Source organism: Trachurus trachurus, assembly GCF_905171665.1.
Source record: "Trachurus trachurus genome assembly, chromosome: 3".
NCBI classification, from domain to species: domain Eukaryota; kingdom Metazoa; phylum Chordata; class Actinopteri; order Carangiformes; family Carangidae; genus Trachurus; species Trachurus trachurus.
In genome coordinates, this window is record NC_139893.1 from 23,038,806 (window position 1) to 23,063,968 (window position 25,163).

At 44.2% G+C, this 25,163-nt stretch overlaps 1 protein-coding gene across 1 annotated transcript in view; it reads right to left on the bottom strand.

Annotated features, from left to right (window-relative positions):
• Positions 1-25,163, bottom strand: part of cep89 (centrosomal protein 89) — a 58,666-nt gene that overhangs the window by 22,285 nt on the left and 11,218 nt on the right. Inside the window, exons 9-15 of the mRNA XM_084001573.1 lie at positions 22,504-22,587; positions 21,674-21,777; positions 21,118-21,242; positions 20,832-21,012; positions 19,791-19,958; positions 10,783-10,924; positions 5,324-5,413 (exon numbers count right to left, since the gene is read on the bottom strand). Coding sequence (XP_083857699.1) covers positions 5,324-5,413; positions 10,783-10,924; positions 19,791-19,958; positions 20,832-21,012; positions 21,118-21,242; positions 21,674-21,777; positions 22,504-22,587 — 894 coding nt within the window. The remainder of the gene's footprint in view (positions 1-5,323; positions 5,414-10,782; positions 10,925-19,790; positions 19,959-20,831; positions 21,013-21,117; positions 21,243-21,673; positions 21,778-22,503; positions 22,588-25,163) is intronic.

Sequence of the window (25,163 nt, forward strand, 5' to 3'; positions counted from 1 at the left end):
ACTAGTGGTACCTACTGTGGATGGGATAAAAGCTACTGCAGAAAACGGGTACGTAATTTGTTAAGTTGATAGATATGAGGCCAAAAAGTGAATGTGATGTTTTTTTTAGCAGGAGACTGACTAAATACTAGTCAGTTACTTTCGTGCAATTGATGGGCCAGTCAGAAAACCTAAAGAGACCATCTTGAAGGAGGTTGAAACTCAGAAACTAGTTTGTCCACAGCCGCCCAACAAGCTCAGCTAATAGGTACAACACCTTGCCTACATCTCTGTAATGTATTTTTGTGAGCTGTTTTTTTCTGTGTTGTGTGTATGCCCTAGTCTTGAGAGAAGATTTTTTTTTAACTTTAACATACATCATAACAGCACTAAGTCCCATGCCCTCATTTATCAGCACTGAATACCAACAAAATCTTACAATCACTTCAGTGAATGATGAGTTTTACTAATATGAAACTTTATTTTAGGATGCCTGCACATTTAGTTTAAACTCTGAACCATGAATAAACACAGCACCTGATGAGAAAGGAGCACTACAAATGAAATACCACATACTAGATATTTTCACTGTTAAAATGACAGATATTTCATATCAGGAAGAAAAGGAATATTTTCATGCAAGATGCACATCTTAAACACTAATTACCAAATTCATTCAATTGGCTGCAATACTTGTTATTTGTCTGTCACAGTAGGTTTGGGCATACATGATTAGGTTGTTAGCAGAACCCATCTCCTCCCTCTCTCTGCCTCAAATACACACATCAATCAGGTTGTTGTTTTGAATCTATCTGGTATATGTCACATAAAAACCAGTCTCATATCTCAGGTTTTTTGATACTCTTTCAATGTTTAGCAACAACCTTCAGTTTGATGGTAGATTGAACAAGGCAAATTACCAAGTGGTACTAAAAGTTACACTATCTGTCAGCTGAATGCAACGAGATGGCGAGAGAGAGAGAGAGAGAGAGAGAGAGAGAGAGAGAGAGAGAGAGAGAGAGAGAGAGAGAGAGAGAGAGAGGGAGAGGGAGAGAGAGAGATCAGCTACACATTTATGGAATGACAGTTTTTCTGGTTATGCAAAGGCAACCTTGATGTGTACGGGTGTGTAGCCTAAGGCGCAGACATTAAGCATGTTGGCAATAGTACAATAGTGCTTTTTGTGGCCTTGTAGGTTCCATAATGTTGCATAAATACAACATAATTGGTCTCAGTACGTAGTCGGAAATAAACCATTCCTCACTCTCAGCAACACATCAGTCCGACCCCTGAAACCTCTCTCTCTCCAAATATTTATAATCTTAAATTAAGTGTTTCAAAGGCAGTTGTGTATTGTGTACTTACCAGAGCGCCATATGAATTAAAACTGTGATTTCCAATGGTGGCAACTGCAATAATTATGTACAATCCTACTGTAAATTGACACAAGCACTACGAGCAGTCAGGAGCAGGTGTAGATTTTGTTGGTAGCAATGAAAAGGTCGGAGCTAGTAAAATATTGATGAATGCAGAAAGGCACATAGATTTCCCTCTGCCAACAGTTCACACACATTCGTTTCATGAATGAGACCCGTTGCATATGGCCACAATTCAGTCATGTGGATTTGTTATTGTGTGGCCCCTCATGGTTGTATTTATGTGGCATTTAGGGTAGTTTTCCTTTAGCTAAAGCTATTTGTGTGACATCTTGAATTGCTGGATTTGTAACCAGCATTGAGTTACTTTTACTGCTGCATTTAAAAGAAACTTTAGACTATGTTTTGCTTTTATAAATTCCCTTTTTAATGTGACTGGAAGTGGCAATCAATAAGCATGGTCATTTACAACTCTGATAACTGAGGGCCCTCAACTATTAATTATAGCTCCATGTAATTATCTCCTTCATAAAAACTGACATGTAGCATTTTGGGGAAGAATAATTTTGAACTGAATGGGTCCTGTGTAAGTGCAGTAAATTCTGTGATTGTTTTGCCTTTCTTTTGTCAACATCTTTCTATCACTGTCTCTCTACCCAGTCCTATGTTTTCCTGTGTTTCTGTCCATGATCTCCTCAGCTCTCTTAGTGCCACACTTCAGATTAAAGATGCTAGTAGACAATGAAATAAACGGATAATTATTTTCTACATGTTGCTTATGTGCCAATTTATTTTTACTGAGTTCCACAGCTGAGGGGCTCTAATAGAAAATGCCCGGTCAACTTTAGAGACTTTGGCGGGCTGTGGGAGCAGTTAGAAGGCTCATACCTGAGGAGCACAAGCAGCGGCTAGGCTCATAAGGTACAAGTAAGTCACGTAATGAGTACGTTTAAAATCAACCCTAAATTTGACCAGTGCAGAGTAGCAAGGACAGGTGTTATGTGGTCTTGTCCCTTAGTATTCGTTAAAAGTCTCACAGCCGAATTCTGGACGTGCTGGAGACGAGAGATGGCCTTTTGACTCGGTTAGAGAGTGCCCCTCATGTTGGCATATGCCTGAAGCGCTGATCGCCGGTTTGACTCCTGACCAAGATGATCCTTTGCACATGTCATTCCCCCAGTCTCTCCCTCAAATAGAGGCAAAAAACACCCCAAAATATCTCCCCGCCAAAAATCTGCTACGCATTCTATAGTGCAACCAGTTGGAAACTAAGTAAGAGGAGGCAGAAGAGAGAAACATAGTAATGAGAGATGACAGACAATGGCAGCAGGTCAGACAGTAGAGAGAGGTTTTATTTTCTGCCTGGCTGGCAGAGCTGTTAGACAGAGTGCTTTTCAGTGGAGCGTTTGCCCTGCTGATTGTACAGTCCGACATCTATGAGACCCCGCCTTTCATCTCTCTCAGCTTGAGTGGCAGGTTGTATAAAGATAGAAATCTCGGCTCTCTTACTTCCGAAAGGGAATTACCATATTTGTGTGAATGTAAGACAACTCAGACCATACTACAGCATCTCACAGGATAATCCACAGATCTCACTGTCATTCAACTGTTCTTCTTTACAAATCATACTAATTAACAGAGTTGACAATAAGTAATGTAGTTAGGTGTCACTTATCAAGGATTTGTCCTGAGAGTAGAAACTCCTTGATTTGGCTCGCTGCCTGTAAGTCATCTCACGCTGACGTCAAGCAGCATGGGTCATGCAAACGTGTGACCTAGCTATATTTATACAAGCACTCATATAAAATATTCAACATTTTCAGGTGTTTAAAAAGATGGGGCATGAATTTTAATTACACATGAATAATGTACTTACAATCTGTCCTCTCTTTATAGCATTCACTTAACACAAAACCCCTGTCCTCGTTTCTGATAAGCAGCTAAATTAATTTCAATCACCATAGGTTTATTATAACAACTGCGTGAAAGCTGGAGTTAGAACAAAAAGCAACTGCAGGAATTTGGTAGTGTTGTATTTCATTTGCATGAGCTGCGAGAGCAACGGATAAAAAAACAAAAACTATGAATTCACATTGCCATCTTAGAGTGAGTCACCTGCTAACTGCTGTGAGATGCAGTGGAATACAAAAGGGACTGTGGTGTATGAATGTGACTGAGGCAGGTAAAACAGCGAGGCAGAAAACATACAGTATAACATTTGAAACTCAATTTTGATGTCTTTGAGAGAATACGACCATTGAGATTTAAAATCTCAGGAATGTACCCAACAGCTTGTTAGACTTTTATTGTCATTTGAATAGTCTATCCAAGTGAGATAACTGTATCATTACCTGATGATGCATGACCCGGATTTAGTGCATCACAGGCAGTGGTTTCAACCTAAAAACAACCTGAAACAATCTCTATGCACAGCTCCAGTGTAACCTCTGGTATAGCTCCTCCTTTAAGCATTGTCTTACTTAATCTCTCATTTTTGGAGGGTAATGGGGAGAACACAAGCGTAAAAGGAGGAAGGGAATAAATATCTACAACTTTCCTCTATCATTCCTCTGATCACCACCAACAGAAGGAAATCACATTCACAAATGAAAACACACACCCCTTTCTATCCGGGCTGTTGCTATAGAGACACAAATAAAATTGTTACTAAAATGTTTTCCCTCCCGTAGGTCAAGTGACAAGAGCCTCTGACAGCTGGAACACACACAGAGCACTGGCCCTGGAGCAAGGCACTACTGCAGCAAGACTAATAGCATGTTTGTGCTTAACTGAGGCTGAACCAATACAGTGTTGCAGCACAACTGTTAGCCATAGTGACAAGTTTCAAACCAAGATGACACTGTAGGCAGAGATAGAAAAGGTTGCCATGGTGATTCCTTGAATAAGCTCCATTGGGAAGAATCCATACGTTTTTATGTTGTTGTTTTTCTCACAGTCTTCATGTCTACAGTCAAGACTGTGTTTACAATCTATAGCATCTACCTCGAAAAGGCACTCGCTGACAATGATGTACACCAGTAGTGAGAGATCTTTGAAAGCAACAATTATTGCTACGAGTGGCTGTCCAGCAGCTCATCGTGCTGCACACTGCATTGTGCTACTCATCAACTGTGTGCATATGCACTGCATGACTTTCTCCCCAGTTCATATGATTATTAGGAAGCTCTTGCCTACACCTTACCAATTGTAGGTGGACATAACGTCTGTCTCTATCTGACTGTATCTGCACAGAGGTTTCCGTTCTGTATTCTCATGTCACCTATGGTCCATGAACTAATAGTATATAGGAACGTTTCCAGGCAACTGGTAAAATAGTTGCCGTGTATATGTGGCAGTTATAGCACCAGTGTCAGTTAAGCGGAATAGTTTATAGCAACAGAAATTAATGAGCATGAGAAATAAAGAAGATGCAAACAAAGAATGTGTGACTGCCCGTGAAGCCCTGTAAATTGCCACAGGTTAGAAAAAAAAAAACATGTAACTAACAGCAGCAGTCTCACTTGTGTGGTATGATTCTGGACTCTGTTAAAGACTGAAAACTAAAGTCCTTAGAGAGCCAATACGATCAGCTCAAAGGATGTCAATCTGAGAGGCACAACTGTGGTGGTGAGGCCTGATAACAGATGGTTTATCAAGTGCACTGGAGTGGCCTGATCAATAAGAAGTAGAGTGGAGGGCCATCATGGGCAAAATTAAGTTTATGTGTATGTTGTAACAACTGACCCAAAGTTGTACCCTACCAAAACTGGCCTGATAACAGGAGTTATAGTTGAAATAACTTGTATATTATTTAATGGATAAGTCCTCCAGAACTATAAGGAACTTCTCAAACATTTGATTCAAATTTTATAATTGAAAAAATGCTGACACTTAATTTTCATGGTAAAATAGGCTTTTCATAGGGGTTCATTTTGGTGAGAATGTGACATTTAAATAAAGGAACTTACTTTGACCTCTTCCTGTAGTTTTCCAAATCGCACAGTGCCATTCAGTATCCTGCTCATGAATCCCTGCTTTTCTTGCTGAAGAACTGAAGCCTGGAGAGGAAGAGAGGGAAGATGGGAGGTTACTGATCTAAGAGTGGAACACAGAGGGGGGTGGAGTGCACAAGTGGGTGAAGGAAATTGGAAAAATGGATTATAGGAGAGATGGGTAAATGAAGAGAAAGAAGACAGTTGAAATTTGCAGTAGCCCTGTGGGAGGCACAAACACTGCCACAAACATTTTCAATTTAGGTCTCCGACTTTAATTGAGTTCAGTTCTGAGTTCACAACTCAAAAGGGTACGGGGAAACCACAAAAGCAATTAGCTATGGTCACTTAATATGAAATTATCATGGTCACCGTAAACTGCAGAAATGAGAAAGGGCAGATCTAACTGGCTTCTGAGCCTGAATCTCAGTAAACTGTTACTACAGTAACATAAATACTGTAACCCTAGACTACAAAGTCACTGCAGTTACCACAATTAAAACTTAAACCTTATGTGCTAGTCTTTTTTTATGGAAACAGCTCCGCTGTTCTGCTAATGTGCTCTAATCACAATACAGCAAATAATCAACAATAATATCTTGGGGCGTCATTTAGCTCAGTTGGTAGAGCAGACGCATAGTCCTCGCTGCAGCCAGCCCTCGAATCTCGACTCAGGTAGCCCTTTGTTGCATGTCATTCACCCTCGCTCTGCCTCCCATTTCCTCTCTCTCTCTCTCTCGACTACACTATCGACTAAAGGCAAAAAAGATGAAAAATATATACCGGTACAGTACTTACTTAAAAACACACACGCACACACTGTTGCGGTCACCTTGCCCCCTCATCCAGACAAAATTAGTTTTTGTTAGCTTTAGACCTGCTGCCTCTGATGTAGTGCGAGTCTGACCTTCTACAAGCTCTTGCTATGCACTAAACAGATATGGCAAAGTCCCTGCATCCATTAACATTTACCAGAAAAACTTTCTCCATTCCTCTGCCAGACATGACACTGACTGAGCAGAGCTCGCAGTGCAGTGCAGCTACTTATAGTTTCAGATAAGCTTTAGTGTTTGATTTCATAAGTTGTATTATGTAGCTATGACTGTTATGTATAAAATTGCAATGTCCAAACACAAAATGGTGAAAATATATAATACTGTACAGTAAGATCAAGCCTGATGTTGCATTACCTGAGACATTGTATGAATCGCAATAACATCAGTCAAGTGTAAATGTAACAATGCACTACCAAAGCAATGTTATGATTCCAGACAGGTTTAGGCCTCAGAGCGAACAAAAGGGGTTTTTCATGAAATAATAACAATCTTCAGTTAATCAATACAACACTCCATAGCAGCGACAATACATTTTCCGAGCATTCATTTTCTATGGTTTCATGCTTGTGTGTTTTTTTCTTGCTGACATTAAATCACATAAAAATGTACAAGTAACAGAATACTTGCGAGATTTGCTGTGTTCATTCTTTTGGCTCTGAACTATTGATTAACAAATCAAATGCAACTAAAAACTGATTATAAGCTTTGACCGAAGTGAAGCCTTAGTCGAGTTTAAGTTTTTGCGTCTGAATGTCAACAGCCTGCACAAAAATCAAGCTACAGTAAGTGAACTAACAGGCATTTGAGGATATTAATTCACTGAGTGAGTGCACTGCCCTCTCAGGAGTACGCAGCCTGGAGTTGGCACACAACACTTCCACTCGTCAGGTCAGAGCCAGATTTACCAACATGAATACCTTCATTCAATGCACCCTCCTGGTCCATGTGTACAGCAGCAGCTCATTACTGCCTGTCAGGCACATTCTGCAAGCGTATGAGAGCTCAATATAGACATAGTTCAACGCTGAGATTTTCCTGTATTACCAACTCTGACAGCAAATGTCACTCTGGCTAATTCTCAGAGTTCAGCCATTCATCTAGTAATAGAAACATCTATTACTCATAGAGTTATAAGATAAGCTTTCAGGTGGATTTAAGTAGTAACATAGGTGTGTTCTTTAATAAACACTCACCTCTACAGCTTTTTCCCCCCATTTATTTATGGGTGATGTCTTACTGAAATCCCTGGGTCGCTGTAGGTGTCTTGTCAATACAGAGCTAATGCTAGCTGTTGTGATTTTATGTATTTGGAGTCTCAAGTTCAAATACATTTGTTCATCCTCTGCTTGTGTCAAGTATTGTTTTCATTTAAAATCTTGGGTCACTCACTTAAATAAACTCACTCTGTATTTTCCATTCAGATGTGCAGAACTTCCATGAAGAGATAAAATAAATTTAAATGTTCATTCCAGTGTCCTTGTAAGCTATGACAGCATGCATATCAAAATAATGAAACTGAAAATACTGAAAAATACTTTCTTCCTGGTATGGTGTGGCAGTAAAACGTTTTTAAATGCACACAGTCATACATCATATTTACACAATCACCCCCACATCTTACAGCTGACATTAAGAGCCTCAGACTGTTTGAAACAAATGGCGCTTTTCCACTACACACAGCACGGAACGGCACGGCACGGCTCGGCTCGGCTCGGTAAAGTTGCTTTTCCACTACAGCTGAGTTCTCTAGTACCTTCTCAGCGGGGGCGGGGTCGGCCAATAGTGTAAAGCTGCAGTACCGGAGTAACCGTAGCTCTAGGGCCGCAGGTCTAGGACCCGTTCGTTTTACGTCACAGCGCCCCGGCCCCAAGGGGGCAGTTGTCGGTCTGAGAAGTGAAGCTCACTTCCGCATTCAAAAAGCTGCAATCCCCTCGGCTGTCGCTGGGGGCTGGCTCCAGAAGGGAGCAACTCCAATCGAGCCCCATGTTAAAATAGCCGATTTTACAGCTTAAAAAAACATATTTACAGCCTGGTACATTTTATTTTTTTGGTCTCAATCGATAGTTTCTACCCCCGCACACACTCTGAGGGGGGTGAATTTTTTTTAAACTCTACCGTTTTACTGTTATTAGGTTTAAAGTTCTGGCCAATTAGGGAGCAGAACCGTTGAGTGACAGGTCCGGCGACCGCTGCTACGAGGCCAGTGGGCGGGCTCTCGGCCGGCCAACGGCCGCACCGCTCCAAATATGGCAAGTAGAATCCAACATGGCGCGGCTCAAACCCCCGTAGTAGCGGCACAAAACAGACTCCTCCAAACCAATGGGTGACGTCACGGACGCTACGTCCATTCTTTTTACAGTCTATGCCCGGCCCCGACACCCCCAACGTTCGGAAGTTGCTGCGTTACTATGGAAACGGTCACCGCTTTGACCGTTATATTATTCCGCTTTGAATTTTATGGTGCGTTCCAGGCAACCCGTAACTCGTGTTTTTCCGACCTGTTCCTATGGTTACCCGTTAGAACGTACAGTCAAACTCGTAACTTCCCACCTGTGAACTCGTACTAGATCGATCTACTCCCAGTTCCCAGTTTGTAACTCGTAACTTGCCTGGAACGCTACAAACTCGTAACTGGTGACTTGAAGTCGTGACTTACGGGTTAAAAAGCCTGCCTGGAACGCACCATTATATTACAAGTTCACAAATCGAACGGGTCCTAGAGCTGCGGTCCTAGACCTGCGGTCGGTCCTAGAGCTACGGTTACTCCGGTACTGCAGCTTCACCCTACTCGGGTCGGCACGGGGGTGATCGCGGAGGAAATCGCGGGGCCGCATTGTCCGTGTCTCTTTTTTCGATCCGCTCGTCAGCTACAAACTCACTCGTCTGCACCTCGTTAACAGACCACAGTGTGGTTCTTTTTACAGTCTATGGGTTTTACACACAGCAACATTTAGCCTATCTCAGGTGAAGGAATAACAACAGTTTTGATACAGATCAGCTGGCGCTGTTGCCGCTCTGTTTTTGAAATTTGATTCTCATGTCGGACGTAACGCTCGCGACTCTTCCAGTGACTTCCAGCGAGGACGCTCTGCCCAATCAGCAGAAGGCAGTCGGCTGACGTCACGTTATAGTATCGCATAGATATATATCAGACCAGAGGGTAAATCTGTTCTGCTTGTGAATGGTATCAACATAAAAGACAAGAAATGTAACAATAAGCATATAAGAATTTTTTTTCATGGTAAAAAGAGGCTTTCTCCACGAGGAAAGTTTTATTGGCGCTCTCATATAGAAGACATAGATTGGGAAAAAGCATAACAAAGTTAAAGAAACTCATTTTAAAATTCTCCACAAAATATATCCTGTTAACTCCCTCATTTCAAAATTTATAGATTTGGACAGCTCCTGCGTTTTCTGTGGCCATACTGAAGAAACTTTAAATCATCTGTTTTTTGAATGTAATGTAACAATGAAAATTTGGTCAGACTTGTGTTCTTATATTTTCTCCCATGTAAACATGTCATACGGCTTCTCCATTAAAGATGTTATATGTTATTATGAAAATAAGAAGAACAGGTGTCTTCAGTATTTAGTTAATTTTTTCATTTTATTTGGTAAATACTTTATTCATAAGCAAAAGTTTGCAACCTCCAAACCAACCTTTTCTCATTTTTTAATTGAATTCAATTCTCTCTATAAATCCCTAGCCTTAGTTAAAAATAAGAAGAACACAACTTTTTTAGAAAACTTTGAAAAGGTATTTATTGTACTTCCTGACATTTAATGGAATTTGTTAACAGTGATTATTACACACCTATGTATTGACATGACAATATTTATTTATTTTTGTTTTGTTTCTGTTTGTTTAATTTTCTTCATTTTCTACTTATTTGAATGAGATCCTTGCTGTATTTATTTATTTTATCCATTGTCTGTCTGAATATGAAACGGCTCTCGTGTTGTGTTGTGTCAGTGTTTGACACTTTTTGTACACTTTGAACAGGGCCGAGGAGGTACTAAAAATGGTACCTGGTACCAGGTACTAGGGCTAGTGGAAAAGCAAAAATGCCGTGCCGTGCCGCGCCAGTAGAAAAGCGCCAAAAGTTACCAGGTGCCAAAGGTATCAAAAAGTTGCTCTCTAGTTTCCCTGTCTCTGTAGATCTGTTAGATTCTCTGTAATGTAGAGGGCAGCTCTATGGTTACCAGGCATTTCCCAGATTGCCTGTGTTGCTATAACATGTCAGCGATTCCTGACAGCCTGTGCTCTGGGCCAGCTTGTTTTTATAATCCTACCTGCCTGCACAGTGGTGACCCAGAAAATAACCACTGCTTTCCAGATAAACCCACTGAATTTTGGTTTCTGTCTTTCAATTGCTGCTTCAACTGCCACCCATTTTAACAGCCTAAAGGTTAAATAAACTCTGTGATTCTGAAAACAACTGTTTTTTTGTCTTGTTGACTGTGAAGTATGATAGAAAATTGGTAAAATTATGATGGTGTGAATTTCCCTTTCATGACACCATCTAAGGTCAAGGACACACTGGATGAGGCATATGTGTGGAGGTGGTAAAGTACCTAAAGTAAAGTAGTAAGTAGTACCATGTGTAACAGTTGATCTCTCTCCTGGGAAATATGCTCCGCCACAGAAATGACAGCTCCCAGGTAATGCCGAATCTTTTCCTCCTTCAGTACAAACTCCTCCTTCTGCCGCTTCAACACACTCATTCTCCTCTCAGCCTTCCTGGATGACGAAGGGAAGGACAGAATGGGTAAATGACGATTTAAGTGAATGATTAAGAAAGAAGATGGGGAGAAATAACAGACAGGGGTTAACAGGGGTTAACGAGAACATGGTAGACATAAGCACAGGAGAAGACCAGAAAATAGACCTGAGCACATAACTGGATAATATCTTGAGTCCCTGTCGGCTCAGTGGGGACAGGGTGAAAACACTGTTGGTTAATCAAACACCTCCTGACAATCTTTACACCTCAAAATGAGAAAGCCAAAATAATCTCAGCTTTTGCCTACAGGGAGCAGAGAAGGTTCCAAGAGACCAAAGCAGACCAAACAAATAACGCTCTTCATTCCTATGTACTAAACAGTTAAATGACTGACTGATACTACTATATAGCCTACTGTATGAATGATATTATATTATAAAGAGCCGATTATCAAATCAGAATGAAAAGTTTTTGTTTTTTTTAAACTTTTATTACATACTGCATGGTTTTGTACTCAAAACCTTTGGCAAATAAACACATTTTAAAATATGCCAAATATTAGTAACTCGACTAGTTGTTTGTTTGCTGTGCACCTGTCTTGTATGTGTGATGTGTAGGGGTGTCACGATTCTCCAAATCCTCGATTCGATTTGATTTTCGATTTTAGGGTCACGATTCGATTCGATTCTCGATTTTTTTTTTTCTTTTTCTTACAGCACAGACGCCTATGCTATTTTCAGACTAGTCTAGTCTACGATCATTGGTTTTATTCATCAAATTTTGTACAGTAAATCTTATTTCAAAAGATGGGATACATATAAGTGATGCAATTTCCATAATGTATCACATTAGGCACTATGGTCACATTTAAATAATTTCTTTACAATATAAAGGTAACATGCCCCCAAAAATCATGATCCAGGGGCCAAAATTGCCCCCAAGGTTTTGAAACAAATATATTTATATCTGTACATTATCATAATTTTATTTTTAATTAATTTACCGTCGTGTCTCATTATTCTCCTGATGTCGGCTTAATGTAATGTAAACGAGATTGCGCTGATACGCGAGAGTCATGTGACAGACAGCGGGGCAGAGCTGCAGCTGCTGTGCTGCCATGGATCAGGTCCTGATCAGACTGGCGGTGGTCCACAGTGAATCAGTCCCGACCCGGATCCTCCACCGTCACCAGATCCCCCGAAAGCCCCCGCAAATAATACATCGACAAAAAGTGGCAAGTTGCACCTTTTCGTCGGCTTATTATTTGCGGGTTTTTTTTTTATTTTTTATCTTATAACGTCACTGCAACATGCGGCTCTCAGTGCTTGTCGGTGTTGTGTAGTTAGAGCTGTGTCTCTCCTGTTTCCCAGCTAGGAGGGACAATAGCCCACCAGGGCTGGGTGATAAAACGCTATAAATTGTGAAATAACTTTTCTTCGATAGAAATATGAGACGTGGTCGATAGTTTTCCTTCATCCATGTTTTGGCAAATAGCCAATGATATTGAGAGTTCCGCTGCGCCGAACTAATCATGTGGCTGGAATAGAGCCAGTCAACATGTGCATTTGTTTGGGTTGCTGCAGACGTGCACATCAGCTGACACCGCTGGTAAAAAAAAAAAAAAAAAAGAGAGAGAGAGAGAATGAGTGAGTGTTGTCTCGAAATAAAAAGTAAAGGAAAACGTAATGTTATGAATATACTACTGTTCCCTGAAGGAGAGGAACGAGGTACAACACATATTGTATGGGATATCACGCCCACGCGTGGCCTAACTGAAGAAACCTCTATTCACGCCTTTACGGCAGATGACGTGGTGGTGACATATGTGAGGCCACGCCTGCATATACGTGCTCCACCACAGTCATCCTTCAGTTCGATAGCCGCTCTTCACCGAGCCCAGCTGCGTAGCGGGGCAACGTAGTGTTGTACCTTGTTCCTCTCCTTCAGGGAACAGTAGTTATATTCATAACATTACGTTCCCTTTCAGTCGATTCACTCGGTACAACACATAGCCTATTGTATGGGACATGTATACACGCCCCGCAGAGCAGCCACCGAACCGGAGCCAAACCTCCAATACTCTAGTGCAGGGGTCTCAAACTCCCGGCCAGGGGGCCACATCCGGCCCGCGGCCCCCCTACATCTGGCCCGCGTCTTGACGTGAAAAGTAGGAAAGGCTGTCAAAGTTAATGCCTTAATGCAAAATGCTTTTAACGGCCCTATTTTTTTTAATGCGTAATTAATGCGCTAACCTCGGGCCGCTCGTAGTTGGGGGAAACAGAGAAGCTGCCTTCTCCAGACGTGATCACAGGTAGGCAGTGTGTGCATGTCTGTGTGTGTGAGTTACTACGGTGCGCGACGCTCCCGTCCTCCGGATATTTCTGCAGCTGGATTCACATGATCCGGCCAGACATGAAACTCATGGACTGAGGAGTCGTCCTGCTGCGCTCTGCACGTGGTCCCGGTGTCTCATACACAAACAGTGATAATCCACTGCAACATGTTGCTGTTGCTGTTGTTGCCGTTGTTGTGGTTGTGCGCGACGTAGAGCTGCCGCTTCGACTAGCAAGTTTTCCCCCCCCCCCAATCTCCCGTTCATTCAGCTGGTGAGGGAGGGAGGGAGGGAGGGGGGTGGTGTGTGTGTGCGTGTGCGTGTGGGAGGGGGGGGTCTTATGATGCAGAAAACTTACAGTATATGTTTTTTCTCCTCATGTTCCTACACTAGAGAACTTGTTCTTCTTGTCACCAAACGAGGCTGCTCTCTCTCTCTGACAGCTGATAATACCAAATACCATGAAAATGGTATTTGGAAAGCATAAGAAACGTCCAGATCTGGATGTTTCTTATGCTTTCCATTCATCTTGCTGGTATTTCAAGCAAAAAAGAAAAATACTATGTGATTAACTCAGGAAATTAAAGGATTACAAATTTTAATCGTTTGACAGCCCTAATTATCGTACAATATTTGAAAATAGACCCCGTTTTCAGAAATATTTGTGATTTTTTTTTTATATTCGTCTTGAAAACTTTAGTGGCCCTCCACTGAGATGACAGTGCCAGCAGTGGCCCCCAGCTCATTTGAGTTTGAGACCCCTGCTCTAGTGCATCGTAGAGCCAGCAGAAAGGACAGAGTGAGCCACTGAAGGGGCTGTCACGTCCATACGATAAAACCGAACAAAAGTGTGCGGTGATGACCAACTGGCTGCAGCGCAGATATCACTCACAGAAACCCCTTTAAACAAGGCCCATGAGGCCGCCATGCCCCTGGTTGAATGTGCCCTCACACCTTGGGGTAACGGAAGACCCCTGCTGCTGTATGCTTGGGAGATAGCCTCCACAATCCAGTGGGAAAGCCGCTGTTTAGACAGCGCCTTGCCCCTAGCCGGATTAGCAAAACAGACAAACAACTGGTCACATAAACGCACACCTTGGGTGCGGTCTATGTAAGTGCGTAGTGCACGCACAGGGCACAATGAATTTAACCTCCTCTGCTCCTCAGATGCAAATGGAGGGGGGCAGTAGCTCAAGAGCTCAAAAGTCATAGAGCTATAGGCTGCGGGGATAATCTTAGGCAAATACGCCGCATTCGGACGCAATGTAACCTTAGATCCATCCGGAGTGAACTGGGTACAAGAAGGATGCACAGACAAAGCATGGAGGTCACCCACTCGCTTTGCAGAAGTCAAAGCAAGCAGCAATGCTGTCTTGTATGAAATAAATTTCATATTACTACGACTCAATAGGCTCAAATGGAGGTCCACAAAGAGCCTCAAGCACCAACACTAAATCCCATGAGGGAACGCTGGGTTTAAACACAGGCCTCAGCCTGCGGACTCCTTCAGGAAACGCATAGTGAGAGGGTGAGCGCCTGGCGTCACTCCATCAAAACCAACGTGGCATGCAGCTGCCAAATAAACCTTAATCGTTGAGAAAGAGAGACCCTTATCCAGCAGCTCCTGAAGGAATGTTAAAACATCCACAATAGAGCACTGAAATGGGAGTACATTTCGGTCCTGACACCACTGCTCAAACGCCTGCCATTTGTAGGCATATAGGCCCCTAGTAGATGATGCCCTCGCACTCTGGATCGTTGCCACCACATCTGGGGGCAGACCCTGAGCTATTAAATTGGACCTCTCAACAGGTAGGCCGTCTGGGAGAGGAGATCCCTGCGAAGAGGGAGCTGCCAGGGCCTTGGCAAATGCCCTGGAACCTGTGTGGCTCTGAGGGACAGAAAATGTTGACAGTTTTAACGGGGGAAGGGGGTGTGTCCCCCCCTGCTTGTTTATGTAGGAAACCACCGTTGTGTTGTCTGTCCTGATCAGAACATGATGGCCTGTCAGAACGGGACAAAAATGCTTCAGAGCTAAAAGGGTCGCTAATAACTCCAGGTGGTTGATGTGGAGCCTGCACTGTGCTGGCGTCCAAACCCCTCTCACTGCTGCACACAGACGGTGAGATAGAGTCTCGCGTCGCAACGCTCGCATCTTTAACAGCCCGAGCATCACTACCGCGATAATAAATGCCATCACGCCCGTCAGCTGTAAACTGGTTCAGAAACGCAGTTTGTGTCCCAACTGAAATTAAGCAAGGCAGCGGTGAACCGCAGCTGCCCTGTGCTCTGACAGACCGGTAGTTGCAGACCAATCTCCCTGTCTGATCGCGCTCAGCAGCTGTCTGAGTGTAAGCATCTTGAACTTGTAAGTCCGTAGATATTTGTTTAACACTCGCAAATCTACAACAGGACAGAGCCCCCCTCCTTTCTTCGGAATAACGAAATAACGGCTGTACCAACCTTTGTTCATTTCCGAAACGGGAACAACTCGTATCATTCTTTTGTTCAACAAGTTGTTTATTCCTTCCCTCAGAACTGCTGTTGCTTTGTCTCCTACTACTGTGTTTACTACAGAGTGGAAACGAGGCGGCCGGGTTCCGTACTGTAAACGGTAACCCGCGGCAACGGTACTCTCTGCCCAAGGTGAGACTGCGCATGCGCGCCACCGAGGGAGGTGAACCCAAGGGGGTAGATCGGACTACACGCAGGCGTAGATCACAGTCGGCCATATGAGGACGGGCAACTTGCTCTGACTCTGGCTGCAGTTACAGTGCAGTAGATAGGTGATCCAGTCATCTGCACTAAAAAAACGATTCATAACTCTGTGAAAAATAAATCAGTATGTAGCTATTACTTTAACTATTTGCATAATGTCACTATAATGTTACTTTTACAAAAAAAAATACATTATTAAAATTATCTGTGATTCTAAATATGCTGCATCATAACTGCATAAACGTTCATAAAAATCAAACCGTTTTGAAATCGGACAAAAACTGAGCAAGTTGTGGTCATTATAGCAGAACATGCTCTGAGGGAGAGAGTTGCCCGTCCCAAGATGGCCGCCGTACTGGCTACGCTTTATTGGGAAACAGCTGCGGGTGAGTCATCTAGTTCTTATATGGGTGAACCGCCAGCCGACTGACCTGCAGCACTGTGGGGGAGGGGCTGTCGCCCTCTGGCGTGCCGGAGGGGAACAGCAACACTGGTCTCCTCCGGCTCATTTGATTTGCAATGTTTTGAGAACAAAACTAAGTCTTTATTGAATTCAATAAAAGAACATTTGCAACATTCACACAGTGAACAATAGGCACCATTTTTGGGGCACTTGTGTGTGAGGGGGTGTTGTGCTTGGGAGACTGTGTTAGGGGAGCGCAGCGCCTCACGGGACTGGCCCCCTGAACGTAACATGAATGCGGCCTCTTTGGCGGCAACAACTGAGGGGCAGCAGCGTCTCCCTGCTGCTAAAGCCCCTCTCGAGTCGATCCTGAAGCTAGGATGACTGCTTCTTCTTCCTCCAGGGCGCTGAGCCCCTCTGGAAGCCCGATGGCGGGCCCTTGCTCCAGGCCGATGGGCGTGGGTTCTGGCCGGTTGTCTGCTGCTTCACCGGCTGGGGCCCGGAACTCACGGGCGACGCGGTCCTCTTGGGAAGAGGCGGCGGTGCCGGTCTGGCTGGCTGCATGGGCTTAGCATCACGCCTGGGGATGATGCTGCTCAAAGCTTCGGTTTGCTTCTTCCTCAGCTCAAATTTAGCCTGGATGGCGTCGAGCGACTGTCCAAACAAACCCTCAGCCGACACTGGCTCGTCCAGATAGACCGCTCTGTCCCGGTCCGTCGGAGAGAGTCAGCCACAGGTGCCTCTGCGCCACCACCGTGGAAGCCATCCCTCTACCCAGAGAGAGCGCTGCACAGCGGGACACACGGAGGATGTAATCGAACCTCGTTCAGGAGAGGGGACAGTGGACTGTCATGAGACATGAGTGACCCGAGTTCCGCCAGACACATAGCCTGATATGTCTGGAGCATGGTGACGGAGCACAGTGCACGGGCCGTGCTCGCCTGGGTGCGGTAAATCTTCTCCAGCTGCGACGCGGAGAACCTGCAGTGCTTGGAGGGGAGCGTAGTGGGACCGGCACCGTGGTTCTGGGCCGGGGCCAGGTAGGCTGCCAGGGACGCCTCCACGGGAGGGAGGTTGACCAGACCAGCCTTTTCAGCTCCATCCAGGTCCAAAAACTGTCCATAGCCGGGCACCGTGGCGCGGGTAGACAGCGGTTTGTTCCATGTCGAGGTGAGCTCCGCGACAAAATCAGGGAACATGGGCAGGCTGTTCTTCACCGTCGTCGGTTCAGGAGGAAGAAAAAACCCAGAGAACCGCGACGGTTTCTGAGCCGGTGGAGGAGAGGGCCAGTTCACTTCGAGTCTCTCAGCTGCACGACGGTACAGTGAGAGGAAGGACGTGTCGACCTGGTCAACCGACGCAGCAGCGGCGGCGTACTGACCCGACGACAACAGCTCCTCTTCATCCTCCGACAAACCATGCACATCCAGGCCGATGTCCAGGACGTCCTCCTCGTCATGGTAGCAGGCTAACTCGGGTAGCGGCTGGCTAGCGCCCTCGGAGGGGCCCGGCTCAGACCCAGCTAACCCGCTAGCACACTCCATGTGGGCCGCCCAGTCTTCAACCGGGTCTCCGGCCAGGAGCTCCTCGTCGCCGGACTCGGACGGAGCCGGGTCCTTGGACTCGGAGAGGAGGGGGTCCAGACGTGCAACGGCTGTTTTTCCTAGGACTTTCTCCACAAACTTGACTCGCCTTTCCAGGGTTGAGCTCCGGAGCTGGGGACAGGGGATCGTCGATCCTCTCTTTGACTTCGATGCTCGAGATCGTGACGTAATTTCGATCGATTTCGATAAAAAATCAAAATCGTGACACCCCTAGTGATGTGTGTTGCCTGGTGCGATTATTCAATGTTGCTGTTCTTTTTATTTTTAAACTGCGGACCATCAGTGAGTCCACGACAAATTTCCCTACAGGGACAATTAAAGTATGAAATGAAATAGTACTAAGCAGTCACACAACGGTGGTTATCAACCCAGGTTTCTTATGAGTGTGTTCACATGAAATGAGTGGAGTTCGTTGTTCGTAGCATCTGACCAATCGCAGACATGGACACGTCTGACAGCAGCTGCAGCAGCAGAGTGGAACGTTTCACTCACAGAGGTTTGTCAGTCCCTCTGATGAAAAAATGTATCTCTCATAGATAGATAGATAGATAGATAGATAGATAGATAGATAGATAGATAGAGAGAGAGAGAGAGAGAGAGAGAGAGAGAGAGAGAGAATGTATCTCCTTCAGAGATGTTCATCTAAAAACTAAGAATTATCAGAGCTCCCAGTTTTTTTGGGGGACACTTCCTGTATGTAGCCTGCAATGTTCTATCACCTAACAACGGTGATGGCCTTTTCCAAGAGAACTGATTAGTCAGGAGGCGGAGCTTTTTTACCTGGCGATCTCAATCTGGAATAACCTACTCCAGACTTTGGTTAGCCGTTCAGCATAAGTTACCACGGTAAGAAGTGAACCACTGTCGTAGTACAGAAAACCCAGGCCAGAGTTAACCCTGAAGTTACCTCGATAAGCTCAAATCCTGCTTCGTAGTAACAGGCCTCTGGGATCTCCCATATTAATCACAGGCTGATCTGCAGCCAGCACAGCAGCTCTAGCCTTGTAAACCAGCCTCTCCCGGAAATGCAATTCATTTAATTTCTGAGGGTGAGTCTGGCCTCATTCCCGCTGTAAGCGTTTGGCCTGAAACCCTCAGAAGGCCGAGCCAATCAGTGTCGCCGCTGTGATTGACACAGCACATTGGCCAATCAGGGACCGACTGGTGCAACGCCCCGTCACTACAGCAACTTGCTGATTGGCTGAATGGGGTTGTCTGTCAACGCTACTACTCCCGCCCAGCTCCCGTCCACCCCAAACGCTTACAGGGGGAATGAGGCCAGACTCTCCGTCGAAATGAAATGAAATGCATTTCCGCGAGACGCTGGTTTACGAGGCTACAGCAGCTCCACTTAAACAGTTTAAAGACAACAAAGACCTTTACCGGCCCGTGCCCAGACTTATCCCATGAGTCCAGAGATCAAACCAATTACTTTTTCAGTCACTTTCCCACAGAAAATCTATTCTGACAATAACGGGTCAAACACAGCTTACAACACACAGGTTTGGAGAAGAGCATAAGAGCAGGTATAGTCCAGTCTTTTGACCACAGGTGCTGAGCAAGCTGCCCCATCTGTCTGTCCTAATTGCTACCTGCTCAGGTTCAAAAAGTGACGTTTCATTATTGGATTTAGACGCTAACCACATTCAGTTTTACACCTGTGTCCATAATACAGTTAGAATGTAAACGCAAATATAATTTGACCTTGTGATGACTTAACTGACAAAACACGTCCCTTAGAAATACATCCATCGAGGACATGTCTGGCATGCACCAGTGTTCATGTATGGTATAATAGCTGACACAGGCCGGTGAATATTAAGTACCTGTTGGCTTGTCTGGTGAGCTCCATCTCAGCCTCCATTCTCTTTACATCAGCAGTCAGATTGGCTTTGTCCAGAGCCAGACTCCTATTCTCTTCCTCCAGACGGGACACTCTAAGAAGCAGCTGGTCCGTCTCACTCCTGTTCCTTCTCTCCTGCTGCTCCAGCTGCCTGGGAGCCAAGAGCAGACTTTTCAGCACATTATAACACAACATCTGCTATTTGATCAGTGTTTCCCCTAGGCTGACAGCTTTGGGTGAACAGGTGTGGGTGTGGAGGATGGGGAGGCAAGCCTGACTAGAAGGTTCGTGCATTAGAGGAGGCAGCAGTTTCCACAGTTCACATTACTTATGACACTGACACCCACTCAGTCAGAAAGTAGTACTTTAGTTGTGCTGTTGCCCAATCTGTATCAAAAACCTGATTTGTTCCGCACACAATAACCCCTTGCCCTGCCCTATCCAATTCACTTGATGTCACTGCTCTGTGTGTGTGTGTGTGTGTGTGTGTGTGTGTGTGTGTGTGTGTGTGTGTGTGTGTGCGTGTGTGTGTGTGTGTGTGTGTGTGTGTGTGTGTGTGTGTGTGTGTGTGTGTGTGTGTGTGTGTGGGGCGGGGGGAAAGCTGTGTTTCTATGAAAAGAGGTATCAGAGCATTAACAAATACATGTATGTAAAACCTAATACTAATTTACATCATTAGATTATTATTACTATTTTTCAGATCCTAATGCCTCTTGCAATTAAAACCATAAATCTTCAGGTGCTACTTCCTGTTTTATAAACCGCAAATCAGTTGTACATTGAATTAATAAGAAGCTCAACTACAACAAAGCTGAAGTGAGCTCTTGGCAATGGCAAAAGCTCTTACATCTGGAGGAGAATGTGGGCTCACATATGGCTGGAGAGAATGCGTACCACTAATCTAATATGTTAAACTGTTTGACTAGACACAAGAGAAAAGAGCTGTGTCCTCACTCAGCAGAAGAATGCTTGTGGCTCTTATCTTTAAAGGTATGCAATAAAATAAGAGGCATTATTGTGATACCTCCTGAGTTTTCCAGTAATGTTGCAGTGTTCATCCCAGGTGACAGCATCCTTCAGGTGGGCCTGCAGGACTTGGACCTCTCTTATATTTTTCTGCATCTGCCTCCTGCTCTCTTCCAGATCCTCCTCCAAACGCTGCTTTTCTGCCTCCAACAACAGTAGTTGCTTAGACACCTTCGACACTACACAGAGAGAGGACAGAGGGAAGGGAAACTGGGTGTAAACAGTCAAAATCAAAACACAGCAGATCACAAAAAGAAAACTACACTACATTTGATTTTCTGTACCTTCAGAGTGGTGTTTACTGCGGCTGGCCTTAGCCTCCATGTGCTGAGCCTCAAGTTGATCAATCAAAATCTGGTTGTCCTTCAGCACCATAATGGCCTGCTGTTGTAGTTGATGTAGTTGATGACTGCAGAGAGAAAGAGAGAGAGATTATGTTTAAATTGAGTTAGCCAAGTATGAAGTAACACTACATTGTTGACTATCAGAGAACTTGGAACTAAAAGTGAGGTTGGTAAAAAATGATCTTATAATGTGAAGATACCGTAAGTTTGTGTCAGCATTATATTAAGATAAGTGAGAGGGTAGAGTAGTGAAGGGGAAGATATAGCAGATTATAGGAAAATCAAAAGGTTTTACAATACTTTTATTTCATTATTTCATAAATGTACTGTAAACTTAAATAACAGACCCAGAGACAGGCAAACAGTGGTGCAGAAGAGAAAAGAGGAGGCGTTACTTTTCTACTATATCAGGAGAATGAGTGCTGACAGTCCAGAAAGTGCTGACAGTGCTGAACCACCATACACACACACACACACAGAATAGATTTCTTCTCACCAGTCCTTCTGGCTGACCCCTCCGACCTTTGCAGTTTCATCACAGAGTCTCTGGTTTTCTTTGATCACTCCCTCTACATGAGCACGCAAACTTTTTACCTCTTCCTGTTACAAGCAGACAAAACACATAATATTCTGATTTAGGATACAAATTAAGAGTTTTTAAACTGGTGACTAAAAAACAATACCGAAAAGGGTATTCTACGCCACTAGCACCACCACTGCAAGGGATAAGGATCCGGTAATAAGACATCAGTCATGACTGTGACAATAGCTTGGAACAGCTGTGCTCCTGCTGTCACTGTTACCTCCATGTACATAAACCTGCTGAGTATAGAGTCTCATCATCATTGTGTTTTTTCTCTGACTGAATGCTTTTTGAGTCTTATTTGTCTAATATCTAATAAAGAAGGCAAGGTCAAGTTTCCCCCACATATCACTTATTTATTCACTAACCAACACATTCCTTTTATCTCCACTTTCTTTTGAGATAACCCATGGTCAAGATTAAGTTGTGCTTCTAAATGGAGAAAAACTGATGTGGTCAGCTTGACCACATCAACTGACAGTCTTACAACAAATACAATAACAGGCAGCCACTGTTTCTCTCTAAAATCACAGTTACTTCTGTTGTATGTTACATCTGAAAAACAAAACATACATTCATTTGGTTGGTTTGGTCATGTATGTCCTGCCTCCCAGACATTATATCTAAGGGAGTACATTACATGCACAGCCCATGTTATATTATCACGAATATCTAGTAACTAGTTCACAGTTAGTTGAAGCAATAAAATCTCACACCAATCCAGTGAGTCATGCACACTTTACCTCTGTGGTTCGCAGTAATGCATCTTTCTCTTTTATCCTTTCTTCGTAAGCCAGCAGTCGGGGAGATGAATAGTTTGTGTCATGCTACAAAAAAGAAGAAACACAGGAATCATCAAAAAGAATAAGAAAAGCTGCAACTTGAGAGTCATACATCTACAGTATCTCTCACAGGGATAATTTTCACCTCAGAAATAATAAATACCGTATTAAAAAAACAATAATAATAGGTGAAAAATAACCACCACATACTGTTAGGACTTTGCTGTGATTTATTTGCAGTAAACATTGTGGCAAGGAGATTTGTTTTACTTAAATAATAATAATAACTTTATTTTTATAGCGCTTTTCATACCTTGCCGTGTAACTCACATTTAAGATTCATCTTAATAGTGTTAACAATAAAATTCAATTATTAAATCAAGAGGGCTTTGGTATAAAGTGTGTGTTTTCAGTTCCTTTTTAAAGATGTTCACGGAGGCGGCTTGTTTGATGTAGAGGGGTAGGGTATTCCAGAGCTTGGGTGCGTAGACAGAGAAAGCTGCTTCCCCACTTTGTTTGTGGTCTGCTTTGGGGACAATTAGACACCCAGATGTTTCAGATCTCAAAAGTAATTAATAGCAATGTTCAATGCCACCAATTGAAGCAGAAAATGTATCGGCTTTCTCTTATTACTGTATTATTCTACTGTAAAACGACTCACTAATCTTTTTCCTTTATCTCATCCCTTCACCCAACACACTTCACTTGCCCATAATGAGAGCTAGCAGAGACATGCAGCCACAGAGGGAGCTGGTAACGATGAGAGCAGAAGATCTCCTGGTGTGAAGACATGGCATGTGGAGGCTATGATTAACACACAACAGCCCAGAATGGACAGAGAGCGACAGAGTGGAGCAGGAAACTGCTTTATTTCAAAAAGCAGACCTTATGCTCTGCAGGGTTCTGGTTCAAAGACAGATTTTTATCTCTTATCTGTCTTAACAGTTTGGCTGGAAAGAAATGTATTTTAATGCTAGAGCTGTGGCGTGCTGTTTATAGAATCTGTATAAAAACTAACTTTAATTAAAGCTATGGTCTACGATTTGGAGCATTGGTAATTATTATTAACATCGTTTATACAGCGATTATGGTCCTGTGGTCCGATATACACAATATAAATAGCAAAAAGAACCAAAAAAATCCATTCAGTCTATCAGCCGTGGGCCTGCATAGAAATTGACCAAGTCCGGCTCCCACTGACTTCCCCTCCATCCAATCCCCTTGTCTCGCCTGCTCCTCCTCGACCCGCCTCGTCCCCATCCCCTCCGCTTAGAAACTACAAGTAGTTGTAACCGCTCTGCTGCTCAGCCACAGACACATGAACCCACGAATTCAGCGCCTGCTGGCCCCCCACCCCCGGTCGGTCTGCCGCTGAAAGCCCACTAGGATTCAGAGAAACACAGTACAGAAGCACAGAATGTGTTGCTGCCCTTATTACTGGTACCGGTGCCACGTCGAGTCTCCCTGATCCTCTCCCTGACACATAGCCACTTCCAGCCGCAGCTGCAGCCTGACCAGGGTGCTCTGCACACTGCACACCGCGGCCCTGCTGAGCTACCCTGGTCTTCCTCCTCTCCCCGACACACAGCAGCTTCCAGCCGCAGCCTGACCGGGTCTCTCTGCACCCTACAAGAGTCTCCATGTAGCTCGGCTGATGGCACTGCCCGTACCAGCAGTCGCCGCGGTCCCGTTGCCGGGGACGGCGACGACGGCAACTGGCACCGCCTCATTACCGGCAGCTGGTGCACAGCGGCGGCATCAGGACTGGCGCCGCCGCCATTAGCAGCCATTAGCACAGCCGAGCTACACAGAAGCTGTGTCCGAAATCACCCCCTACTCACTATATAGTGCACTATATAGTGACCACGCCATTTTGTAGTGGTGTCCGAATGTTTAGTGATTATTAATGTTCACTATATAGTGCACTGAATCTATCCCACAATTCACCGCGAAATGTAGTGAGCATCCGATGGTCACTAACCGGAGCAAGATATCCCATCATGCATTGCGGTCACGGATCGACGCCGTTAACACACCGGAACGGCCGGTGTAGCTACCAAATAAATGCAGTAGTGCAGCAGCCTCAATAAATGTGTCCAGCTGCCAGAGTTGTCCGGTTGCGGCTTCCACAGACTCCCACAACAAACGTCGGAGCAAATTTCCTAACAAGTGTTATAAACTGACCACAGGCTCTGGATAGCGAGGCTAATTTATGTTAGCCCGTCTATGGTGTTTTACATAAACGTTAGCATTAAGCTAGCGGACGTTATGCTTAGTTGTGACACTGGCTGTGTGTGTTTTGAATGTTGTTTCAAACTATGTGGGTTTGATTGAACATCTTTGATGCTTAAATATATATATTACCGCTTAATATATTGCTTTACTCCTCTACACCGGCCGTTACCATGGTTGTATCCATGGTACCTGCACCGGCTGTTACAATCGCGGTCGGAACGTTTTAATTACGCGACGTAATACGTCATTAACTGTGCGGCGGAGTAGTGTCCGAAAGTGTTTTTTTATTTGACCAGTGAGTCCACTATATAGTCCACTATATTGAATTCACTAAATAGTGAGTAGGGAGGAGGGAATGAGTGAGTGATTTCGGACACAACCAGAGA